Source organism: Musa acuminata, chromosome BXJ2-3 (assembly GCF_036884655.1).
Source record: "Musa acuminata AAA Group cultivar baxijiao chromosome BXJ2-3, Cavendish_Baxijiao_AAA, whole genome shotgun sequence".
NCBI classification, from domain to species: Eukaryota; Viridiplantae; Streptophyta; class Magnoliopsida; order Zingiberales; family Musaceae; genus Musa; species Musa acuminata.
Window position 1 is genome coordinate 1,624,379 of NC_088340.1, and position 22,598 is coordinate 1,646,976.

The 22,598-nt window shown below is 40.0% G+C and overlaps 4 protein-coding genes across 8 annotated transcripts; 1 reads left to right on the forward strand and 3 right to left on the reverse strand.

Moving 5' to 3' along the window:
• Positions 1-453: 453 nt before the first annotated feature.
• On the reverse strand, positions 454-12,782 carry LOC135606802 (prolyl 4-hydroxylase 1-like). Of its 4 annotated transcripts, none has more exons than XM_065098066.1 (11): positions 12,642-12,782; positions 9,584-9,631; positions 6,919-6,974; positions 6,575-6,640; positions 6,258-6,332; positions 3,806-3,880; positions 2,867-2,937; positions 2,736-2,787; positions 2,561-2,650; positions 850-942; positions 454-677 (listed from the first exon to the last, which is right to left on the reverse strand). In XM_065098066.1, exons 1-11 carry the CDS (start codon positions 12,700-12,702, stop codon positions 570-572), a joined length of 795 nt encoding a protein of 264 aa, XP_064954138.1. In that variant the 5' UTR covers positions 12,703-12,782; the 3' UTR covers positions 454-569. The 4 variants fall into 4 exon arrangements, with proteins under 4 accessions (XP_064954138.1, XP_064954137.1, XP_064954140.1 ...); XM_065098065.1 differs by having other exon boundaries at positions 12,615-12,782; XM_065098068.1 differs by lacking the exon at positions 6,575-6,640.
• Positions 12,783-13,536: 754 nt separating this feature from the next.
• On the reverse strand, positions 13,537-15,383 carry LOC135606803 (pirin-like protein). Its single transcript, XM_065098069.1, has 7 exons — positions 14,980-15,383; positions 14,850-14,899; positions 14,728-14,766; positions 14,605-14,633; positions 14,447-14,509; positions 14,264-14,367; positions 13,537-14,192 (listed from the first exon to the last, which is right to left on the reverse strand). The coding sequence occupies exons 1-7, from the start codon at positions 15,255-15,257 to the stop codon at positions 13,703-13,705; spliced, it is 1,053 nt and encodes a 350-aa protein (XP_064954141.1). The 5' UTR covers positions 15,258-15,383; the 3' UTR covers positions 13,537-13,702.
• Positions 15,384-16,669: 1,286 nt separating this feature from the next.
• LOC135585393 (large ribosomal subunit protein eL32z-like) lies at positions 16,670-19,203 on the reverse strand. 2 transcript variants are annotated; one of them, XM_065098071.1, is made up of 4 exons: positions 19,104-19,203; positions 18,757-18,848; positions 17,081-17,262; positions 16,670-16,969 (listed from the first exon to the last, which is right to left on the reverse strand). In XM_065098071.1, the coding sequence occupies exons 2-4, from the start codon at positions 18,844-18,846 to the stop codon at positions 16,840-16,842; spliced, it is 402 nt and encodes a 133-aa protein (XP_064954143.1). In that variant the 5' UTR covers positions 18,847-18,848; positions 19,104-19,203; the 3' UTR covers positions 16,670-16,839. The 2 variants fall into 2 exon arrangements, with proteins under 2 accessions (XP_064954143.1, XP_064954142.1); XM_065098070.1 differs by having other exon boundaries at positions 19,007-19,166.
• Positions 19,204-19,753: 550 nt separating this feature from the next.
• Positions 19,754-22,575, forward strand: LOC135606389 (cation/H(+) antiporter 15-like). Its single transcript, XM_065097413.1, has 3 exons — positions 19,754-19,985; positions 20,062-21,060; positions 21,138-22,575. Exons 1-3 carry the CDS (start codon positions 19,767-19,769, stop codon positions 22,497-22,499), a joined length of 2,580 nt encoding a protein of 859 aa, XP_064953485.1. The 5' UTR covers positions 19,754-19,766; the 3' UTR covers positions 22,500-22,575.
• Positions 22,576-22,598: the final 23 nt, after the last annotated feature.

Below are 22,598 nucleotides of genomic sequence, written 5' to 3' on the forward strand. Positions count from 1 at the left end.
CAGTGATGGATCTGATACCTAACGGTTTTCATCTCCAATCAGTATTGTGGCATTTATTTCAAAATCTTTGGTTCAACTAAATCGTATTTCTCTGATTTATATTTACTTCAGAATCATGCATGAATCAACGAAGTCAAATGCAACAAGTTCAAGAGGAAGAGGAGGCATTACCAGTGCGGGCGACGAGCATGCAACGAAGTCATCCGGTTTGGGCTGCTCGGTGTACCAATGGACGATTTGGACCAATAAAAAAACATTGCGATCCATTTATGTATATACATATATATATATAATATATATATATATATGTATTCTCTGTGAGCTTTTTTTATCCCCTACTTACATTTGATCATCCCAAGAAAAAACATTAAAAGTTGAGAAATATATAAGTACATGAAAGCAAACCAAAAAAACCCTCACCGCTGCTGCTGCTGCTGCTGCGGTTCTTGTTGATTTGGAGAATGATTAGCTTGTAATCATCCAAACAGTACAGAGAGACCATGTATTGTGATCATCAACACTATAACAATGAAATATATATATATATATGTATGAGAGAAGAAAATTTACTAGGAGTAGGCTCCCTGCCTCAGCCATTTCGTGGCTGACCACTTCTCCCCTTTCACGATTGGGCATGCTCCATGGAGGCTGTTGGGATCCGACTGCCCATCAAGTCCCTGAATAGAATAATTCTCAGCATCATCATAATCATACAGCGCACAAAAAATGTTGTGAACTTTTCTGTTCATCAGCAACTAATAAAACAGCAATCGAGATTCATGTTCTCATCATATATAGTATAGCCAAAAGACCCTAAAAGTCTCAGTAACATGGGATGGGATCACAGACCATGCTCCAAAAAAGGATTGCGTCGCCTTTTCTTGATTTCATACATAGCCCCTTCACCTTATTCCCTCCACAGCTGCATTCGCTGGACCCAGCCTGAAGACATGAAAGAATCGAAAGACTTTGGTAAACGTGAAAATTTTAAGACGGTAACAAATCTGGATGGATTCACCGAAGAGAGAGAGAGAGAGAGAGAGAGAGAACAAAATCAGATTTTTACAGCACATGCACCATAGACAGCATTGCTTGGGTGAAGGAGTGAAGCAAGGAGCCAAAGAACTAGCAAAGTAATCAGATGGATGGAGGTAACAAGCATAGGTAGATAACAGGCCAACAGGAGGAGGTAACAAAAGAAAGATCAAGCATAGATGCAAAAATGGACACCTCAAGCTTTTGAACTTGGAATTGCAGCTCATCAAGCTTTTAGATTGTTTGACGATAGATTATCAAGCTGAATGGCTCATATGTAACTTGCTGGATCTCCATTGCAGGAGCCCCATCTAATGATTTGGCACAGTATCAGACACCAACATATTTGCCAGTACATACTATAATATACAGGGAGGGAGCTAGAACATTGCTAGACATGCATGCATAATCTGTAGCATGAATTCATCTTCATATATAATAACAAGTACCAAAAATACATAATCCGATTCTGAAAGAACCAAGTGACAGTCTAACATTGAATGGGTAAAATCAGGAAAAGAAAGGCAAATGAATGATGAACTACCAAATATACTTTTGGAGATGCATGCAAACTAAAAGATTATGATAACAGAAGCACCATGAGGACTAACCACATAAATTACCATCGAATGAGCAAGAACACAATAAGGAGCAAACAAGGGATGATATTAGGGAAAGAACATATAATAATAATAAAAGAGAAAATAAAAGAATTTATGGCTATATAACTAACTTTAATATTTGTTAATATATAGAAACCTAGTCACATCCACCTTCCGATTTTGCACATATAAATGATATGCACCATCCTTGTCCTCAAGCAAACCGAGACCTGTAATGTTATATGAATGTTTTCATATCCAAAAGCCAGAACAAGGATGACCTAGTCATATAATTCCAGAATGGATCGAGCATCCTGCAACTTCCACTGTTTCCTATTCATGCTAAATCTTTCCAGTTTTAGGATGTCCTTAATTTCTTATGGAAATGTGAATCTAGGTCATTTGGTAGAGGGAATTTGATTAAGGCAACTAACAATTGTTTTTAGGCCCACATTATACCGACCATCAGAAAATAGCAACTAAGCACAAAATCAGTGTCTAAAACTTCATTTATATTTCAGAAGCTGCTTCTTTGCTAAGCCTGTCATGCAAATGAACCACATGTTAACTGCATAAAAGGAAAGATTATAGTATGTCAACTGATGAATATTACAGAATAACCATTAAAAAAATATTTCTTTGGAGGAGCAAAGAACTTACAGAAGATATGTGGTGCAACTCTAATCTCATTCTAAGCAAATAAATTCTAACAAAGTATCATCTTAAAATATTTCTGAGTGACTTCATTTGTAATAATTAAATAGTTATAGAAAGGTCTAACTGTACCATATTCATCTATCCGATACATCATGCTAAATTTTAAAAAGACTTGTGGTAGTTTCCTGAACAGCATGATTTGACTTGTAATGAAGATTTTTAATCAATAAAATAATCTACACCAGTACTATGAAGAATAAACTAACCTGGGGGAAAATTGTTTCACCCCCTTCATCAACATCATTCAAGTACATGAGCATTGTTGCCACACGTTGCCCTCCATTCTTCAAGTTAAACTGCAATTAAAGTTTTAAACAATTTCAGGTACTTACTGGTGCATGAGAAGAATCAAGAAGCAGGTGAATGGAGGATAAAACTTACTGCGTCTGAAAAGTAATCGTGATGTGGAGTGTAATATTGGTTAGTTTCGTACCTAAACAGAAGCAAGTTTTAGCTTCCTAGAAACATTAATTTTAAAGTTCTAGTCTAAAAATAGTACTTCAAAATTCCACCTCAGTACTTGAATAGACTCTCCATTCTCTGCGGGGATTTGAGAAAAAACTGCAATCCGTTTTTCAATAGCCTGATACAGATGGCAAACAAATAGAGCGACTATGAAAACGAAAAATAAAAAATTTGACATTAATCAATTGGCAAACAAGGCAAACTAAGATATGGACCTGAATATTATCTTTTTCTTGGGCAATTATGCAAATGCAAGTAGCTAGGCAAAAATGCAATAATCTTGGTTTCTGATGGTTTCCTATATAGTGATACATACTGTTTCTGATGATGTAAATTAGTTTTTGCGATCATCTTCTTAGCAGGCTAAAGTGCATAATTTTGTAAAAAAGTTTGGTTGCAACAAGTTTCAGCATCAGATATTATGATGGTGATTAGCGTGTCGAATTACAGATTTTTCTTAGCAATCTTTAATGGAACAAAAAACACTCTCAATCATGAGAATTGTGATGCTTGCTAAAATCAAATCAAAGGTTTTATTAAGATCCTCTATACAGATTTTAATGAAAAAAATACATTGTTTTCAAATCAAGTACTTGCACAACCCTATTCCTACACAGGTCTAAACTCTGTAGTTAGCTTCCTAGTGAACATTAGTGCCTATAAATTATACCAAGAAACTTAAGCAGATTGCTTCAACACCATTTAAAATGACCTTACATATCCTTGATATTAGATACTGGGAGAAAAGGTGGGAGGTTGGTAATTTTGAGCTATCAGCTGAAAAAATAACAGCCTTATTTATAAAAACATAAAATAGAGAAAAACCAACTTAACTCTATGCTCTATAATGAACAGTGATTAGTGACCAAAAATGATATTTGTCACTGGATCTAAGACCCAAGAAAAGAAAGACACATATTATTAAAAAAAATTAATATTCCATAACTCTCTATGGAAGAAGAATTAAAGAAGCATCCAAAACCAACCTTTATTATTGGGATTTGTCTGTCTTTGGAGCTTAAAAACATGCCAGAACTTGTGCGGACTTTGCTTTTAATGCTCTGGAGAAAATATCATGAAAATATGTTATTAAGCAATAAGAAGTCTGTCAAATTGATTTGTAGAAGGCGGATAAACCTAGTTATAGAACTTGCTTATCATGTTTGGAAAAACACAAACAAAATGCATATCCACTTTGGTCTATGCAGGCAAACATGCTATACAATGAATTTCTATGGTGGTCCACCTTCTAAGATTTCTTAAAATCAAAACTAGCTTGTGCTGGTTCTGAATGATCTAATTTTGGTAGGCAGACTACCAAACTAAACTAACACTTTGGTTTCAGTACAACAACAATAATCTGTAACGTCAACTATCAAATCAATATATATATATAGACACACACACTCCACACATATGATACTTCAAGTCAATGCCTAAAGAGGAAATTCTATCAGGGAAGAAAAGCTTCCCCTTGTGCAACCATACATACTCCTACATACACAAATTAATTTCATTTACCTAAAAAACAACAGACTAACAAAATTTGCAAAACTAGAATGCTACAATTCTTCAAAAGGTTGTAGTTACAAAATACAAGACAATTAAACTTGATCATAAGGTACAAGAAGAAATAGATAGATGTTAAGAACGAGTCGGCACTAAGAGGGGGGAGGGGGTGAATTAGTGCAGCGGTAAAATCACGTCAGTTCTGAAATTTTCTCCGTACGATAAAAACTGAACTCGAAAGATAACTTGAAATCTCGTGTTCGCAAACGTATTGAAGGAAGTAAGTAAAATGGTCTGCAGTAAAGTAAATTGCTCAAGACGAAACGCAAACCAAATTTTTATAGTGGTTCGATCATCGTGACCTACATCCACTCCGCTGATTCCTCTTCCGTCGAGGCCATCGACATCCACTATCGGTTTTCCTTAAATAGGCGAAGACCAACCATCTTTTACACTCCTCTTCTCCTTTTTATAGGTTTAAAAGACAACCTTTACAAGCACTCATACTCCTCTCTAAACAGAATTTTAAATTTAAGCTAAATGAGGGATTTCTCAAGTGATTTCTACAGCATTTTCCCACTTTAAAACTCTCTGTGTTTGTGTAAGTTAACCAGGGATGAGAGAGGTATTTATAGGCTTCAAGTTAATTCAAACTTAGAGCCTAAAAAAGTCTCATCCCGGGTACGGGCAGTACCACCGCCTGTGCTGAGCGGTACCACCGTCAGTGTCAGTCTGACATTGACACTGCACTGGGCGGTACCACCGCCTGATAGCCTCTCAGAGACTGTGTCTGGGCGGTACCACCATCCAGACCGATGGTACCACCGCCTGAAACAGTCTCGGAGACTGTGCCACGACGGTGCCACCTCTTGGGTCACCGTTTTGGCCTTTCATTGGGCCCAACACAGTCCTTACATGGGCCCAACTAGCCCCTAATTGGGTTGGCCCAATTCCAATCTCAATTATGTGCTAATTACGATTTTTAAGACATTTACTAAGCTAAACAAGTCCGTAAGTCTAGTTTCTTCCGGCGAGCTTCCGGCGAACTTCCGACGATCTCTCGGCGATGTTCCAACGGACTCCCGGCAAGCTCCTGGACTTCTCGATCAGTTTCGGCAGAACTTCCAACGAACGTCTGGACTTCCGACGAACTCTAGAACTCCGAACGAAATCGCGTTTTTGACTCCGAGACTTCATTTTGCTTTATGTCTTGCTATCATAGTTAATCCTACACACATAAAACACACTTCGATCTAGACAATTATTACTAAGCATGAATCATGTTGTCCGGCATGTCATTGGTCCATCGAAGCTTCGTCCGATTATTCGGCGCATCATCCTCTCTTGCGGCATATTGCCCAATCGGTCAGTTGACCTTCGCAACTCCGATATCTTTGGCGTAATATCCGCTCTTCTTGGACCGATGCTCAATCCATGGCCCGAAGCCTTCTGTCGATACGTCGACCGATCCTCCGGCTCGACGTCCAATCTTCTGACATATTTTCCTCCAACCCAACATGATTCTACCTGCTTTAATTGTCTCATCCTGATCGAAGCATCCTACGTCATTCAAAAACGCAGATCAAATCATAAACATCATCAATTGGTTTCATCATCAAAATCCGAGATTCAACAATTGGTATCAGCTTCTCGATGTTATTTTTAGAATGTGCTTAAGAGCTGCACTGTATCCAATCAAGTGATTTCTAATTAGAAAACGATGAAGATCCAATATCTCAGTGGTGACTTCTACAAAAACCAAGAATTAAGTAGTAGTCATGTAATTGCATATGCCTTTACTTATGCAGTGAACCACATAATCTGCACTGTATTGCCAATAGTGGAGCCAATAGGAGTATAGTTAAATATGAAGAGAAAAAAACAAATTAAGTATGATGTTCAATATAAGTATTGAAAGAGCAAACTTGCCTCCCCTGTTTTAGGATCTACCACTGTTGATATCTCAAGATGAGGCCTAGCAATTGACTTAAGATAATCACACTCCTACACAGAAAGAAGACTCTTTTAATCTTACTATGACAAAAAAATATTAATGAACTGTACTCATCAAACACTGTGAAAGCTACTTACAATTGAATATAGAAATTTTAAAAAATTAACTAAAATGGGCATTGTCACCCAAGAAGTGAGGGACATCCTAGATCCTAACATAGCAAATCACACTAGCAAAAGGACAAGAATATTTTAATAGGTTAAGGTTAATTATCAACAGAAAATACTCTTACCTCCATGCTTAAGAAATTATGGAAAAGAATAATTCGTGGTGACCAGCTGAGAATTTCAGGTTTTACCTAATTCAACCAAAAGAATAAGTATATATAAAAAGGTAACATTAACCATCAGGATGGAGAATAGACTTTTTTTTCCTTACCAAAAGAAAAGCAGATATTAGAATGTAATATGAAAGAGCAACGATGATGTTGAGATGTAAAGATCATTGAGATAAAAGGTTCAAACTCTACATATGCTACTCTGTAAATAATACATCAGTGAATGATCAAATACATACAAACTGTCGTGCATGAGAAAAGCTACTAAGTGAGAAGGTCAAATGAGTTCAGGACTATACAAATCCAAGGCGAAGCAAAGCAGACTCTTTGTCATTTTCCCAATGGTTATTAGTACCTGCAAGCAAAAGCTTTAGGTAACCATTTATTGCATATTTCGACAACAAACATTCATAATAATCATCAGAGAATCATATCATTGGTACCATGACCTACTTATGTAACAGCATGGCAAATACGAAAGCAACAAAATCAGATTGTGCATGCAATAACCTGTTAGTATGGCTGGGATATTTTTCCAGATGCTAAAAGATTATAACTTAAAACAATCAAATAAAATCAGAGGCACAACAACAACAGAAGACCTTTCTACCTCAACCATTCCAAACAGTTGGCCAACCAGCTTCTTTTACAAGATCTGTTTGGTTTCCTTTGTCCTGCATCAATTATTTGAATTCACCATCCTTAATTGCTGGCACTATATGATATTTAAGTACATCATAAATTATGATAAAGGTACCAGGTAATGGACAACTTTCATTAGATTCTTAACCGCTAAATCAAGACCACTGTCATTCAATAAAATAAAAAGGTAAGGGTTGACAGTAGACAGAGAGGAAGCACATGGCCAGATCTAGGCATCTAGCATGCAATGGGGCAGAGATCAACAGAAAAGGCAACAAGCAATGTGAAGAATGGAGATAAGAGAGAGACTGATTGATAAAATAGGACCTAATAATCAGTGCAGCATCTGCTGGTCGATAACATCTCAGCCTTTTGACAGCTTCAACTTGAAAATAAGATCCAACCACCAGATTCAGTAAGTTTTCACAAACTCTTGAACAGCATATGAGTGCAAAATATGTGAGCCATCATCCACATATTGCTGCGAGCTTGGGACATCACCATCAAGGATCCGGAACCCAAGTTGACCAGTCTAAACTCTGTGACACTAATACTATCATCAACTTATGATACTCTGAAATATTATAAACATTTTTTTCTTTTATTTTCCCATTTTATATTATATATGTTAATAATTCATCTCAACTACACCAACCTTCTAGATATATTTTGCCTACTATCCAAAATTTTGTCCCATTTAGATGCTCATGAACTTATAAAAACCAATTCCTTACAGTTTTGCATTTAATTTGCATGGGCCACTGATGACATAATGCGTCAAAAAGACCACTCTACTTAATAATTTCATAATCATTAACAATATTGTTGCTTCTTGCTTGATAAGTGATCTCTATTTTCAACTACCACCATTTAAATATTACATATTTAAATCAACAAATACAAGCATGTCAAATGAATGGAGCCATCCAGTTTCCATATACTTGCCTTTGTTGCCAATGATAAGATCATTACCAAACATATATTAATTTTTAAATGTAGAATAAGAGACACATTCTAAAGCATGCAAATGATAACAACATAAGGATACAAAATGATAGTGATATGCATATTTAGCAATTCCTAGATTAGAATGTCATAAATAAAGAAATCACACATGTGAATATGGAAATATAAGTTATTTCATTTACATTCAGGTACCGTTCTGAGTTGTAAGACGTCCTAAATTGTATTTTGAGCATCCCAAATTTGACTAGATCTTGTAACAAAAGATGCTCTGCCTAGAAGAAACATATATGTAAAAATCACCATAAGATAAAAGTTGGAAAAAAAATCCTAGATTACAATCACTAGAGTCCAATGTTCAACAAAACAACCATCTCTCTCTTAATTAAATGGTCATCATTCATCATAGGAAAAAACTCCTCCCCAAGAATAATCTACCAAGTTTCCAACAGGTATTTGACTTCTAATAGCTTACAAAAAAATATTAAACCAAGAAACTGAGAGAGGACATCAATATGAGCCAAAAACAGCAAGGTACAAACAACACACACCATCCACAAGAACAATTGTGGCTAAATCCACTTGTCTATAAAGCTTATGCATGACTATAACTTGCAATGAAATTTTCAATGATCAAGGTAAAAATGGTCGGTGCTTGACTACATCTCATAAATGATGTGTACAAGATGCATTTCAAATCATCATCATAAGGCAATATGCAATATTAGTTCTGTTCATTGTTTAAAATACCAGTCAGACTGGCATGTGGCATTTAGTATTGATTAGTCTGACTAAGAACTGATAATGGATCAATAACCTCACTAACACTCAGTATACCACTATTTTCTTTTTAGTGATATCAAGTGGTATACATTGGTACATTGCTCGGTATCTCGGTCCCAAAACAGTCTGACCAGTTGCCATAATTGATATGATAAAGGTATTGAAGACCTTTGTTATGTTATACAAAAGAGTCACTACAACATTAATATTCATGCCAAATGGAGACATGACTACTTGCATAAGTTGAGAGCAGTTCAAGAAATATTAATTTAATATGAGAAGTGCAAAAACTAAGCAATGACAATGGATAATATCAGCTAATACTTAACAGCAGGAACATAGTAAACTCTAGATATGAAATGACTTGTACATAATTTATTAAAGAGGATAGCATGACTAGTATATAATTTATTAATGTGGATAGTAAAGTATTTATTACAAAATAAGTTATCATATTATTTAACGATTGTCAATATTCAAGATGCCTATTTTTTGTTTAAACATTTAGTGTAAGAACTAGAAGAACTAAACACGCAAATTGGATTTAAGGCTCATCGAATGATTAGGAAGTGATACCAGAAAACTCCTCCAACCGCCAGATAAATGCCAACTGAAACAGAAGGCCTGCAAGAATCATCCATTGTTAACTTATACATCAATTCTAAAAAATTGTATAACCATAGCCATCACCAGTTAGCAAGAAAACAAAGATGATTCACATTGAAAATCACATAATAGGCTGCCTTGACCAGTTAAGCATCTATGAGAGTACCAGCTTTTCTAAATTTTATTTTGTAATGGAAATACATATATAATCTAGGAAATGTGTTGGGAAAACACATACTCATGAAGTGAACTTACATGGATAGGTTAAGTAACAAAGAAAACAATTGGGATACTCAATTAGAATGATGTCAATGGGAGCATAACACGTTCAAGAAGGAAAGAGCTCAGCAGAGATAAAAATGATGAAGAGCTTGCACATCCTTGGCTATACTACCTGAAACGAATTATCTTAATAAAAAAATTGCAAAAAAGAAAAGGTAAACCACCATGAGATATTAAAAAGTTGGTATATGCAGCTACATATTTAAAGGGAGTCAAATGAACCACTTCATATTATCAATATGTTGCCTCATACAGGAATCTGTGGTCCACATATTCTTCCATGGCTAAGTGAAGATGAAGACCCAGAGGCTGCAAACAGAACTGCATGGGCTACTACCCTCATTCCTTTTTCTAATCTAATCATCTCATCAGAATACATTGACCAAATATGGAATGCCCCCAAATGCTTAAACGAGTTCTTAGTATAAGCATTGCCTTCCTATATATCTAACATTAAAGTTGACAGTGCATTTAAATTTATCAAACAATGTTAATCTCCAGAAAAGTAATAAGAAGAACATGTGCCACCATCTTGTTCACATATTCATTTTCATAATTATGCCATGAAGTACCCATGCCAGATATGATTCTCTAGGCATGCTAAAGATTATTATCAGCTAGTAGGAAATCCATATTTTACTCACCCGGTGTTTTCAAAAGGTGCTTGGGCGCTCGCCTAGGCACTTGAGTGAGACGAGGCTCGAGCACCTAGCAAAACCTTTGGGTGAAGCGTTTTGATGAAGCGCCGCTCGGGCGCTCACCTGAGCCCAGGCGTCGAGCACCTCGGGCGAGCACCCGACTAAAGATGGGTTTGGGTAAATGCCAGGTTCGATTAAACAAGCAAGTTGGTTAAATCGAACCAATTAATCTGCCCTAACACAAAACCCACCCCCCTCTCCATCATTGGAGTGAAACCCTACATCCATAGCTTCCTCCGTTATCATCACTTTTGTCCACAGCTCTGCCCACCATTGTTGCCTTCGTCCGCAGCTTCCCTCCCTTCATGGCTGTCGATTACTCCTCTTTTTAGTTCATTCTTTCTCATTTCGATTAACTTGTTGCACCATTTTAAGGTGACACTATTACTTTGTTAGGAGTTAGAACTATTTAGCACTATATTGAAAATATTGTTTAGTATAGGTTTCAATCGTAATATATATTTTTAAAATTTTAATATTCTGAAGTGCCTCGTTTTGCTCGGGCGAGCGCCTAGCACCTTGGACGTTTTGGGACCTTAGTGTCTTTTGGTGCCTAGCACTTTTAAAAACATTGTACTCACATAATTGCAGATAAAATCATTACTCAATGGATAATTACGTAAAAGTATGACAAACTAAAACCATTAAATCCTTCAGCATGTTGAAATTGATAGAGACTTGATGCCAAAGAAAAATTGCCAATAGGTGACCAAATAAGGTATGACACATTCCAATAATAAAAACTTTTAGATCATAGAGCCACATGTATACTACTATTTCTGATATATTAACTACTATTACTTTCTACGAGCTCATGAATAGAAAGTGAAGTAGTGCCTCAAAGTATTATGCCAACCAATATACACGTGTCACAAATCTTCTCTGGATGTGGGACCACACTAAAATGCAATGCAGCAACATCTACACGTCTTTATGCACATATCTCTTAAACTATACACAAACAACTAAAATTGCAGGTTCCTATCATATCATGAAACACAAGTAAAGAAACTCCAAAGAACATGGGGTGGACAGTATAAAAAAAGGTACAAGAACAAGAATGGATATCAAGGGGCACAAAAATGATAAACTGATGCTTAAATAAAAATAGATCAATCGATAATCAAGACCAAGGAATGAAGTCCATGGAAAAATAAATCGCATGGATGGAGTTTATTCCAAAAGTAAACGAACAACGGGGTAAATTTTATGCTACAGTTGAAAAGACAATCTCTTCAATACCAATAAATATCTTTCCTAATTTTATGCATGGACTGTCATTGTAGCTTTTGCCATCACAAATAAAATGCCAAGATTGACGATGAATCAGCTTTTTTTCTTTGTCCCAAACCAAACAGTAATCTATTTAAATCAAACCAGACGGACGGGAGCTTTCCTCTCTGTCAGAGGTCCAACATCATACAGGAATCAACTGGAAAGTCTCCTTTCCACAAAAAAGGACTGCGTGAAGATGTAGCAAACTTGGCCATCCAGTCAGCTGCCTTGTTTGCCTCCCTAAATACATGCTGTACTCTCACAGCATCAGGAAAACTCAAAAGGAACCTTACATCTCTGTAAACACTTGCAAACAGCCAAGAGGGTTCCTTCTTGCATTGAAACACATCGATAAACAATATAGCATCACTCTCAACTTCGAGGAACTTGATTCCTTCATCAATGGCAACTTGTAAGCCCTCTTGGTGGTGTAACGATGAATCAGCTTTCATTCTGAGCGTTCTTGGTGGTGATTCGATCAACTACGCTACCTCAATGGCATATCTTGAAAGGTGGCCGTCCTTCCAAAGAAACTAATTCCCACGGATCCACGAATGACAACACTACCCAACCCACTATCCTCAAGCCCTAAAGAAGCAAACGCAAGCATTATCACACCCTTCTCACTTGATCTTCTTATGAGAACAACAACCAACCAACGAACCAGCCTTCAAGCCCTAGAAGAAGGAACGGCAAGCAACACCAAACCCAAGAAAGAAAGGCCAGAAAGGAACCGCGAGCATTACCAAACCCGAGGAGGGATCGGGACCAACCTATCGCCATTCCGACGGCGACGAAGGCGATGAAGGGGAGGACGTACTTGGATCGAGCCATGACGCCTCGGCTGTTCCCCGCGAATGGTTCTCGAGTTTGGTGGAGAGCTTCGACTCGGGAGTCCGCCGCTGGTTTTCATCTCTCTGTGGGAGCGAAGACTCGAAAGATTCAAAGTATTGGGACGGCTATTTATAATAGTTTAGAATTAATATCATTTAAATAAAAATAAAATAAAATAAAATATTAATTTATTATTATATTTTAGTCATCACAATAAAAATATTATAAAACGTATTTAAAACATTATGAATGATTTAAATAAACTCATAATCTCGATCAAATCGATTATAAACCTAAAAATATATATCATCATAATAATCTATAAGCAATGATAACCAAAAAAATATAATAATAATATCACTTATAATGTTTAACACTATAAATACTATTGAAAATTATAAATAAACCAAATGAAATACTATAACAGTTTTAAATTGATAAAAAAAAGGAGTATTTTTAATATTTTTCATATCAATGGTACTATTTTGAAAAATAAAATAAAAGAGGGGTATCCTTTGGAAGATATAAAAATATGAGTATTTTTTCTAAGAAAAAATTATGGTGCCTATTTTTTTTTTTGAATTTAAAAATAGCATATTTATGATTCTAAATTTCATTATAACAATGTATCCCTTTACATAATTACATTTTACATCCTCTCAAATATTTTAATTCTTAGTGTATACATCACTCATAATGTATCCCAAAACTTAAGTTTTGGGATCAACTGATCAAACCATAAATGTAATAGTACTTCTATTTATAATATTTTAAATAAACAATAAATAAATTATGTTTATGAGTCTCGATTAATCGAAATAATAATAATAATAATAATAATAATAATAATCAATATTTTGATTAGATGTATTGAAACCGTGTACATGTTCAAAAGTAAACAATGACTTCGATCCGAGAAGACACGACGCACAATCTGATGAATGGCGTTGACTCTGTCTGCATCCTTATTCTCGCCTCTTCCCACCTCGATGCACTGCATTCATGGGTGAGACCGCCAATGCCGCGCCTTCTCAAACCCGTTCTTGTGGTGCTGGTAGTCCTCGAAGGCCCTCCGGATCTCCGCCTGCGTGTTCATGACGAATGGCCCATGCTGCACCACCGGCTCCCCCAGCGGCTGCCCTCCTAGGAGGACAAACCTAAGGGGCCTCGCCGACGGGTTTCGGACGATGAGGCCGTCGCCCGGGCCGAGCACCAGCGCGTGGTGGCTCGTCGCGGCGGTTGCGTCCTCCGGGCCGCCGAATAGGCCCTCGCCCTCGATGATGTAGGCGAAGGCGTTCCAGGAGTCGGGGATGGGCTGGTCGACTCGGGCGCCGGGCTGCAGCGTGAAGTCGAGGTACATGGTGGGCGTCCTGGTGTAGACCGGCGAGCGGACGCCGAAGGACTCCCCGGCTATGATCCGGACGTCGACGCCGTCCTTCTCCACCCTGCTTATGTCCTTGCTCTGGAGCTCCTGGTACCTCGGCTCCATCCTTTGAGGACATCACTGTGTTAGCATCTCAGTGACTACCGATGAAGCGAACAAGGATTAGAGTTGGATTACATCTTGTCTTTGGAGGAGAGGTTGATCCAAAGCTGCAATCCTTTGTTTTCTCCCTCTGCAGCCGGCATCTCTGAGTGAACAATCCCTCTGCCAGCAGTCATCCACTGAAGGAGGAGAAGAGGAAGAAGACAGCCAAGATGCGTCAGAATGTGTAGATTAGAATTGATCTGCTCTGGAAATCACCTGTAGATCTCCAGCTCTGATGGTGCCCTTGTGGCCAGCGAAATCTTGGTGAGTGAAGGCTCCCTGGATGACATGGTTCCAGTCAATATCATATCGCTTTCTATTTCTTTGGAGAGATAAGCATTTCCAGACAATTAGTCTATCGAGAGAATTACTACCTCCAGCATGTACGTGACCGTCTCAAAACCTGCAGAGGAATCACCTCCAGGAGATGAGATCATAGGAAAAAAAAGGGGTAGAAATCGAGAGTAAATGGAGATCAAATGAAGACAAGGTGAGACCTCTGTGAGGGTGATCTGGGAATCCAGCAGGAGCAGACACTGCGACACCACGAAAAGAAAGAGGTTGACAACCCATGACAGGTCGATCACAGACAAGAAGAGGCGGAGAGAGGAAGTCAAACCTGTGAACTCATCCAACATGAGGAACGGATCCAGGCTTCTGAGTTCTGCCCTGGAGATCGATCCGGATCAGGAAACAAGCAGTGGCAGAAGGAGAAGAAGAGGAGGAAATGGATCAGGAATCATCATCACCTTCCGATGCTTCTCCTGACGGTGGCCCCGACTCCTTCCGGCTGCGACCTGGCGAGGACCTTCTTCACCACCTGCCGAGGCTTCTCAATCCTCGGGGTCTCGTGGTCTCCCATCTTCTTCTGGCTGCTGCTGGATTTGGCCTTGGAATCGAGGTCGTCGAACGAGGAGGAAGACCACAAGGCGAAGATGATGAGGTAGCAAGCGAAGAAGAAGATGGCTCGTTTGATTGGTGATGATGGAGATCTGACGCGGAGGAGGCTGGAATTTATAGAAGCCATCTCATGATGATCTAAAGTGCATGCATTCGAAATGGCTACGCCTTCTCTTCTCCGCTCAGAGAAGCGAGGCCAACCTTGGCAAGAAGTAGAGGGCGAGGAAGCGATGGGATCGGGTGCTGCGTCTGGCGGCGGCGTTGGACCGGCTCTGCGGTCGCGTAAGCCTCATGTCAGCATGACGTAGAGCTCCTTCTATCACGTGCCCCACGTGAAAAGAATGATGGAAAATAAAATAATTTTATGTGCTTTATAACTATAATTAATACTTAATTATTTATATGGGATATATCATATCCCATCTCTTTCCATAAGCTTTATTAGGTTCATATTTCTCATACAAATTTTTATGGTGCACTTTGGGGACTTATTGGAGGTCTAATTAGTTGATTGGTTGGTATAAATCCTAAATACTTCATCTTCACCAGAAGGCTCAAATTTGCTCTTCTATGATCTGATACATTCTTTTAGTCCAAATAATTTCATGATTGGGAGTATTTGGAAGTATGATATCCAAAATATATGTCCATTATTACCTAAATATTTTTGGCAGGGGCTTGAATGCCTTCATATGATTGATTGACCATAGGAGAAAATGGAGGATGAACCTCCTATCTATTAAGAGGAATTGATAAGCAATTATGATTCTGAAATATCAGGTCATAAAGGCCTCCTACTTTGAGAAGAGGGTGGTGGATGTGTTTTTGTGAGGAGAATTTAAAGTAATTATAATTTTTATAGTACCAAGTTATAAGGCCTTTTCTTGGATTGAGGAACAACAAAATTGAATTATATATAATATATAATCAAAAAAATAAAAAAAAATTGAGATGGAAATTGGTGCTATTATTAAAACATATGAATAATATATATAATGGTAATATTAATTGAATTTATTTAATATGATTAAAGGCTTCTTCACTTTTGTTTGTATCCATAAAATCCAATCAAACCCTATTTAGATTATCCCATAACACTTTCTTGACATCATGACTCTAATTTGATGGCACATGTGATCAAATATTAATTTTATATTGTATACATGCAATTTTGAATGAATACATAGTAAATATAGTATTTTGAATGAATGAATATTTTTATAAAGACAAAACTATTTATAACAAATGTATGCCTTATTAGGAAAATATATATATAATGCAGTTGTCATTGCATGTGATAGGCCGCATGCTTTTGCTCCTCCTCATAATGCAGCATAATGTATAATGCTCGCCCAATTTGACATGACTACAATCTTTTGGAGTATAAAATTATTTTTCCTTGTGTAAGTCGACATCAATAACAAGCCATCGAGGCATGTCTCCATGCCTCGGAGGAAAAAGAATGTCTAGAAGTTTCCAGCTAAAAGATTTCATGTGGATTGACATTCTTCAGATCCTGTAAAAAACCGAGTTCCAGAATAACCAAAATTAAGTTCGGAATTTAAACTCGAGATAATTTACCATTCATGCTAAACAAAATCTTGTTACTATGACTAATTACCAACCAACACAAACGGGTGCTCAAACAAGCTGATAAATCAAAATGTGCTAATATAAGTTTGCTTCAAGCTGGACAACTAAGCATTGGCTCACTCATCCTCCTGACTGCGCAACCTTGCTAGCTTGTTGGTAACAACAATGTCAAGTTGGGTGGCTCGCTCAACGATCAACTTGCGCCTCCTTGTCGAAACATTGTGAGCAATTTCTGCACAGTAGGTCCTGAGAGAGAAATTAAGTAACACATTTTAAAACATGAATACATGTGACAACATGTTGACATGCTATATCAATATCTTGACCGAGGATTGAACAATGTATAAAGGAGTCCACCTGTTGTGCATCACGAGCAACTCCAACTCGGAAACATTGTGAACCACAAACTTCTTGAATCCGGTGGGCAGGTAATGGCGTGTCTTCTTGTCAGAACCATACCCAATATTTGGCATCAAGGTACATCCTTTAAACTTTCTTCTCACACGAGAATCAATACCCTTAGGTCTCCGCCAATTTGGCTATCACCATAACATTCAAATCATGAGAAATCTGACCAGTTACAGCAAGCATATATTATGACTTAAAATAAGCAATCAGTAAAAGCAGTGAAGGAAATAAAGTTGTAAAAAAGGCAAAGCATCAAATCCTTGCTGGTTAAAGTTGGCTAAAGTAATTGTACATACCAAATTCCTGATGAGAAAATTTGTACACTAGCAATATAAGACAGACACTGTCAGGTCCTCCAGAAGACAAATACAACATAATGAAATCATACATCTCATCATGAAGATTTTCTTCAAGCCTAGTTCTTACATCAATAAGCAAAGCTGACCATTTTCTCTCTTACATGCATGCTTTGGTTTCCAATATGTACAGGAATGCTAAATAATTGTGTTCTTGGAAATCCATAGTTCATATAAGAAAAAATTTAATATCAAAATGGGAAAAGAGAAAACTAGAATCCCCTTAATTTTACTCAGCAACTTACTTCAAGGCTCAGGGTTGTCTGAAATTGGAATTTTACATTTTTTTGTAGCCCATAAGAGTAATCCAACTAAAGATAACTCCATGATCATTAAGAGGAATGTAGCCATCATCCTAATAAAGAAAAAATTTAAGCCAAAACTTCTGCAACCAGTCTAAAAGATCTTATACTTTAAATCTGGAGTAGGTATAGTCATTCAGAGGTCACTTAAAACAATAATTCCTTTTTCAAATTGAATAAATTCCAATAGATTTCTGGAGTTATATGCTGATAGAATCTCTCTTCAGTCAGACAACTAAGCCAAAGATGAAGGAATCAAAACTAAACTGTGCACAGCAAAAAAGGAGATTATATGATAAAAGGTGGAAAGACACATTTCGAGGTTTAGCAGGTGTACAGCAGGGAAACAATAGATAGTTCATCCATAGAGATCGAGAAGATCTGGCTGACATGGATGTATGAAGAAAGAACACATCTCTCCTACTTCCAGGGAAGTAATCACATTTTACCTTTACAAGACATTTCAGCCTATTTTACCAACAGTTCAACTACAAAACAAGCCATCTAGAAAAATATGGACCACTACAATTAGCCACAGAATAGTTTTGAAATTTCATGTTATTTAGCAATCCATTGTTTCATAAATCTCATCCATGGAATTACAACCTGAAACACAAGCCGTCTAGAAAAATATAGACCACTTGTATTAGCCACAGAATAACTTTGAAATTAGGATGTCATTTAACCATTGTTTCATTAATATTTTCCAAGTAATTATAGTTAAAGCTAATTATTTTAGATCATCCCAAACAAGGGGGAAAAAACATAACCAAGTGACACTGATATAAAAGGCAGCACCCTGTAAGGCAGAAGCAGTAACCTAAAGCACGATCTACGAATCAAATACAATGCATCAATAAAACTTCAACTATCAATACTTTACAGCAAAAACAATAGATTTACAATAACAATCAAGCCTATACTTTAAATCTTTACATTTTATGGAAAACAAGGGTTCAGTTTTTACCTTCACGCAGATCTTGCGGTCGCTCTGGGGCCTCTTGAACTTCTTGACGCGCTTCTTGACGATCTTCTTCGTGAGCAACGGAACCGCCATTTCTTCGCAAGGTAAAAAAAAAAGCGTCAGCTTCTTTTCCAAACCAAAACAGTAAATCATCCCCGACAGTCCCAACCAGATCCAATTTTTCGATCACTCGAAACATCGCAAGAAGCAGAAATATAACACGACATCAGAGACAACAATCACACAAAATCACCTCAAATCGGCTCAAAGAGTACCGGATTACGCTCAATACTTAGAGAACCTGAACCCTAGAAGTGATGTGAAGGAAGAAGAAGCCAATGGTGGCTCACCTCCGCGTTCTCGTTCTCGAACCCCCGCCGAAAGCCCTAACCCGCACTGTCAGAAGGTTTAATAGGGGACAAGTCTGGTGTGAGTTTGATACACCTATAGGTGTTTGCGTTCTCCTAGAGGCATCGTCTAGTGGCTGGCTGAATCGACGCCATAAATAATACGGATGACGTGGTCTGCAGTGAAGGGCCCACAGATGGATCCCACAAGAACGGGATTCCGATTATTTGAAACGTTTTTATGTGAGCATGGCGTCATAATTCTCATAAAAATCCCGAAAATAAAAAAGCTGGTCTTTTTTAGTCTTACTGGCATTCTATTTGTCTTTTTTTTCGTGCAAAATACTCCTTTTTTTAGATGAATATTCTTTTAAAAAAATAAGGCGTTCTATATATATTTTTGATAGAAAAATCGTCCTCAAATTTATATATAAATACGGATAAAAAGAAAAAAAAAGGGTAGAATGTGTGACTTTTCTAATACAATAAAGTCAAATCTTGGGTTAAGGAGCCCGGTCAACCAATCAAATAATAGATAGATTCTCGTCCTTTGGTCAAAGTCAAATCAAGCACTCGGTTGACCTTTTCCCTTCATCATCACGAAGCCTTCTTCTCCGGTTCTCTTTGTTCCTCCTCCGACTCCATTTGGGAATGCCATGATCGAAGATGGTGACTGCACCAACGAACATAACCGATGACACAGGCACTGTCGTGTGCTTCGTCTCGACGATGACCTGCACCAACGGCATCTGGCAAGGGCTGAATCCTCTTTCCTTCTCCCTCCCTCTCCTCATCGTCCAAAATCTCGTCATTGTGTTGGTCACCCGCGTCGTCGCCCTCCTCCTGAAGCCTTTCCACCAGCCTCGTCTCCTCGCTGAGATCATCGTAACTCTTTTGCGTCGTTCCTTCGAAGCATCCACCATCGCGGTAGTACTGACGCATGATCCTTCTGTTTCCATAGGGCGGCATCGTTCTTGGCCCGTCGGTGGCGGGCCAGATGGCGGTCTTCCGCGACGTCGTCTTTCCACCGAGGAGTATCCTGACGTTGCAGGGTTTGGGTCACCTCGGCCTTCTCTACTTCCTTTTCCTCGTCGGCGTGGAGATGGACATTGCTGTCATCGGCAGAACAGGGCACAAGGCGCTTGTGGTTGCAGCAGCCAGCATGGTCATCCCTTTCTCCATCGGCACCGCCTCCTCCTTCCTGCTCCGAAACTTCATCAGCAAGAACATCCACGAGGGAGCGTTTGTCCTCTTCCTGGGAGTCGCTCTCTCCGTGACCGCCTTCCCCCTGCTCGCTCGCATCCTTGCAGAGACCAAGCTCCTCAACTCGGAGATCGGAAGAATCTCCATGTCGGCCGCGATCATCAACGACCTCTGCGCATGGATCCTGTTGGCCATCTCCGTCGCACTTACAGGGCCCAGTGGGACCGCGCTGACACCCCTCTGGGTTCTACTCTCCGGCGTGGGCTTCGTCCTTCTCTGTCTCTTCTGCATTCGCCCGACCATGTGGTGGTTCATGCAAAAGCTACCCGAAGGCCAAGCAGTGAGCGACTTCCATGTGTGCCTCTTACTTGGCACGATGATGTTAGCAGCTGTGATGTCCGACGTCATTGGATTCCACTCTGCGTTCGGGGCGTTCGTCTTCGGCCTCGTGCTACCGAACGGTCCGGTCGGGGTGGCGTTTATCGCGAGGCTGGAGGATATCGTCAGCGGTTTGCTGCTACCTCTCTACTTAGTATCCAATGGGCTGAGCACGGACTTGTCCAAGGTTAGGGATGGGAGGACCGTGGCGCTCCTCGTCCTAGTGTTCGTGCTAGCGAGCATCGGCAAAATTGCCGGCACCGTCGTGATTTCTCTCTTCTACACCATGCCATTGCGTGAAGGTCTTTCCCTTGGTTTTCTGATGAACACGAGGGGGCTGGTGGAGATCATCGTCCTCAACATCGGAAGGGATATGGAGGTACGTTTCCTTGTTGATGGACGTATCGCCGTTGACTCCCCAAGAATCTGACTATTTGTTGTGCTAGTTACCATTAGGTTCTTGATGATGAATCCTTCGCCGTGATGGTCATGACCTCGTTGGTCATGACTCTAATGGTGACGCCGCTGGTGACGTATCTGCATCGGCCCTTACGTCGCCTCGTCGGCTACAAGCGCCGTAACCTGCAACGCTCGAAGCCCGACACGGAGCTTCGGGTGCTGGCCTGCGTCCACAACACCCGCAACGTGCCCTCCATCGTCAGCGTCCTCAACATCTCCAACCCCAGCAAGCGCTCCCCGATCTTTGTCTACGCCCTCCACCTTGTGGAGCTCACGGGCCGTGCCTCCGCCATGCTCATCGTCCACCACACCAAGACCTCCAAGGTCAACAACAACCGCAAGCCCGTCGCTTCGCTCATCGGCAGGCAAGTGCAGTCCGAGCACATCTTCCACGCTTTCGATAACTACGAGCAGCGCGTGGGTGGTGTCTCGGTGCAGACGCTGACCGTCGTCTCGCCCTACACGACCATGCATGAGGACATCTGTAGCCTCGCGGAAGACAAGCACGTCACCCTCATTATCCTTCCGTTCCACAAGCAGCAGACGGTGGACGGGGGCATGGAGCCGATCAATTCATCCATCAAGGTGCTCAACGCGAACGTGCTCAACGCGTCACCCTGCTCCGTCGGCATCCTCATCGACCGTGGGCTAAGCAGCAAAGCCCGGATGGCTCACGGCCAGCAGTACTCGCATCGCATAGCGTTGCTCTTCTTCGGAGGACCCGATGACCGGGAGGCGCTGGCATACGCGTGGCGCATGGCCGAGAACCCATCGATCAACCTCACCGTCGTTCGATTCATCGCCGGTGATCAAGCTGACGTACCACAATCCCCGGCCACCACGCCGCCGCCACCGACTGCACAAGACTCCAGGACCATTTCCATCGTCACCGATAGCACCCAGGAGAAGCAGCTCGACGAGGAGTACCTAAACGAATTCCTACTCGGGAACATCGGCAACGAGTCGCTGCTGTACACGGAGAAGGTGGTGAACAGCACGGAGGAGACGGTGGCGGCCATTCAATCGATGGAGAGCGTGCACGATCTGTACGTGGTGGGAAGAAGTCAGCGAGACGCCGCACTGACGCTAACAGCAGGGTTGACGGAGTGGGCAGAGTGCCCGGAGTTGGGGCCGATAGGGGACTTGTTGGCCTCGTCGGACTTCGCGACGACGATATCGGTGCTGGTGGTGCATCAGTACACAGGAGGGCCGCTCGGCAGAACTGGATCAACGACGACGGAGGGCTCAACGAGGCCAATGCAACGACGCAACGGTAACGAGAGCCAAAGGTTGTCGACGGCGTCCAGGGCGCGGCAAGCGATGCCACCTGAGCTCAGCGTCAGGCGGAACGGTAGATGAGTGGGTGCAGAAGATGTAGTGAGTGAGGTGTAGGAACATGCATCAGTTATGAGCATTTAGATTTTATCATTAGAGTTGCAGGACTTCCAACACCATTTC

Coding starts and splice junctions, on each gene's coding strand:
- LOC135606802 (XM_065098065.1), bottom strand. CDS start 12,702: ATGGCTCGATCCAAGTACGTCCTCCCCTTCATCGCCTTCGTCGCCGTC. Junction 9,632..12,614: donor CCGATCCCTCCTCGGGTTTG/GTAATGCTCGCG, acceptor TGATTCTTGCAG/GCCTTCTGTTTCAGTTGGCA. Junction 943..2,560: donor GTGAAACAATTTTCCCCCAG/GTTAGTTTATTC, acceptor TCATGTCTTCAG/GCTGGGTCCAGCGAATGCAG.
- LOC135606803 (XM_065098069.1), bottom strand. CDS start 15,257: ATGGCTTCTATAAATTCCAGCCTCCTCCGCGTCAGATCTCCATCATCA. Junction 14,900..14,979: donor GTCAGGAGAAGCATCGGAAG/GTGATGATGATT, acceptor ATCGATCTCCAG/GGCAGAACTCAGAAGCCTGG. Junction 14,510..14,604: donor CGGTCACGTACATGCTGGAG/GTAGTAATTCTC, acceptor CATGTCATCCAG/GGAGCCTTCACTCACCAAGA.
- LOC135585393 (XM_065098071.1), bottom strand. CDS start 18,846: ATGGCGGTTCCGTTGCTCACGAAGAAGATCGTCAAGAAGCGCGTCAAG. Junction 17,263..18,756: donor ACCGCAAGATCTGCGTGAAG/GTAAAAACTGAA, acceptor TTATGGTGATAG/CCAAATTGGCGGAGACCTAA. Junction 16,970..17,080: donor TTGCTCGTGATGCACAACAG/GTGGACTCCTTT, acceptor TTTCTCTCTCAG/GACCTACTGTGCAGAAATTG.
- LOC135606389 (XM_065097413.1), top strand. CDS start 19,767: ATGGTGACTGCACCAACGAACATAACCGATGACACAGGCACTGTCGTG. Junction 19,986..20,061: donor GTCTCCTCGCTGAGATCATC/GTAACTCTTTTG, acceptor CTGTTTCCATAG/GGCGGCATCGTTCTTGGCCC. Junction 21,061..21,137: donor ACATCGGAAGGGATATGGAG/GTACGTTTCCTT, acceptor AGTTACCATTAG/GTTCTTGATGATGAATCCTT.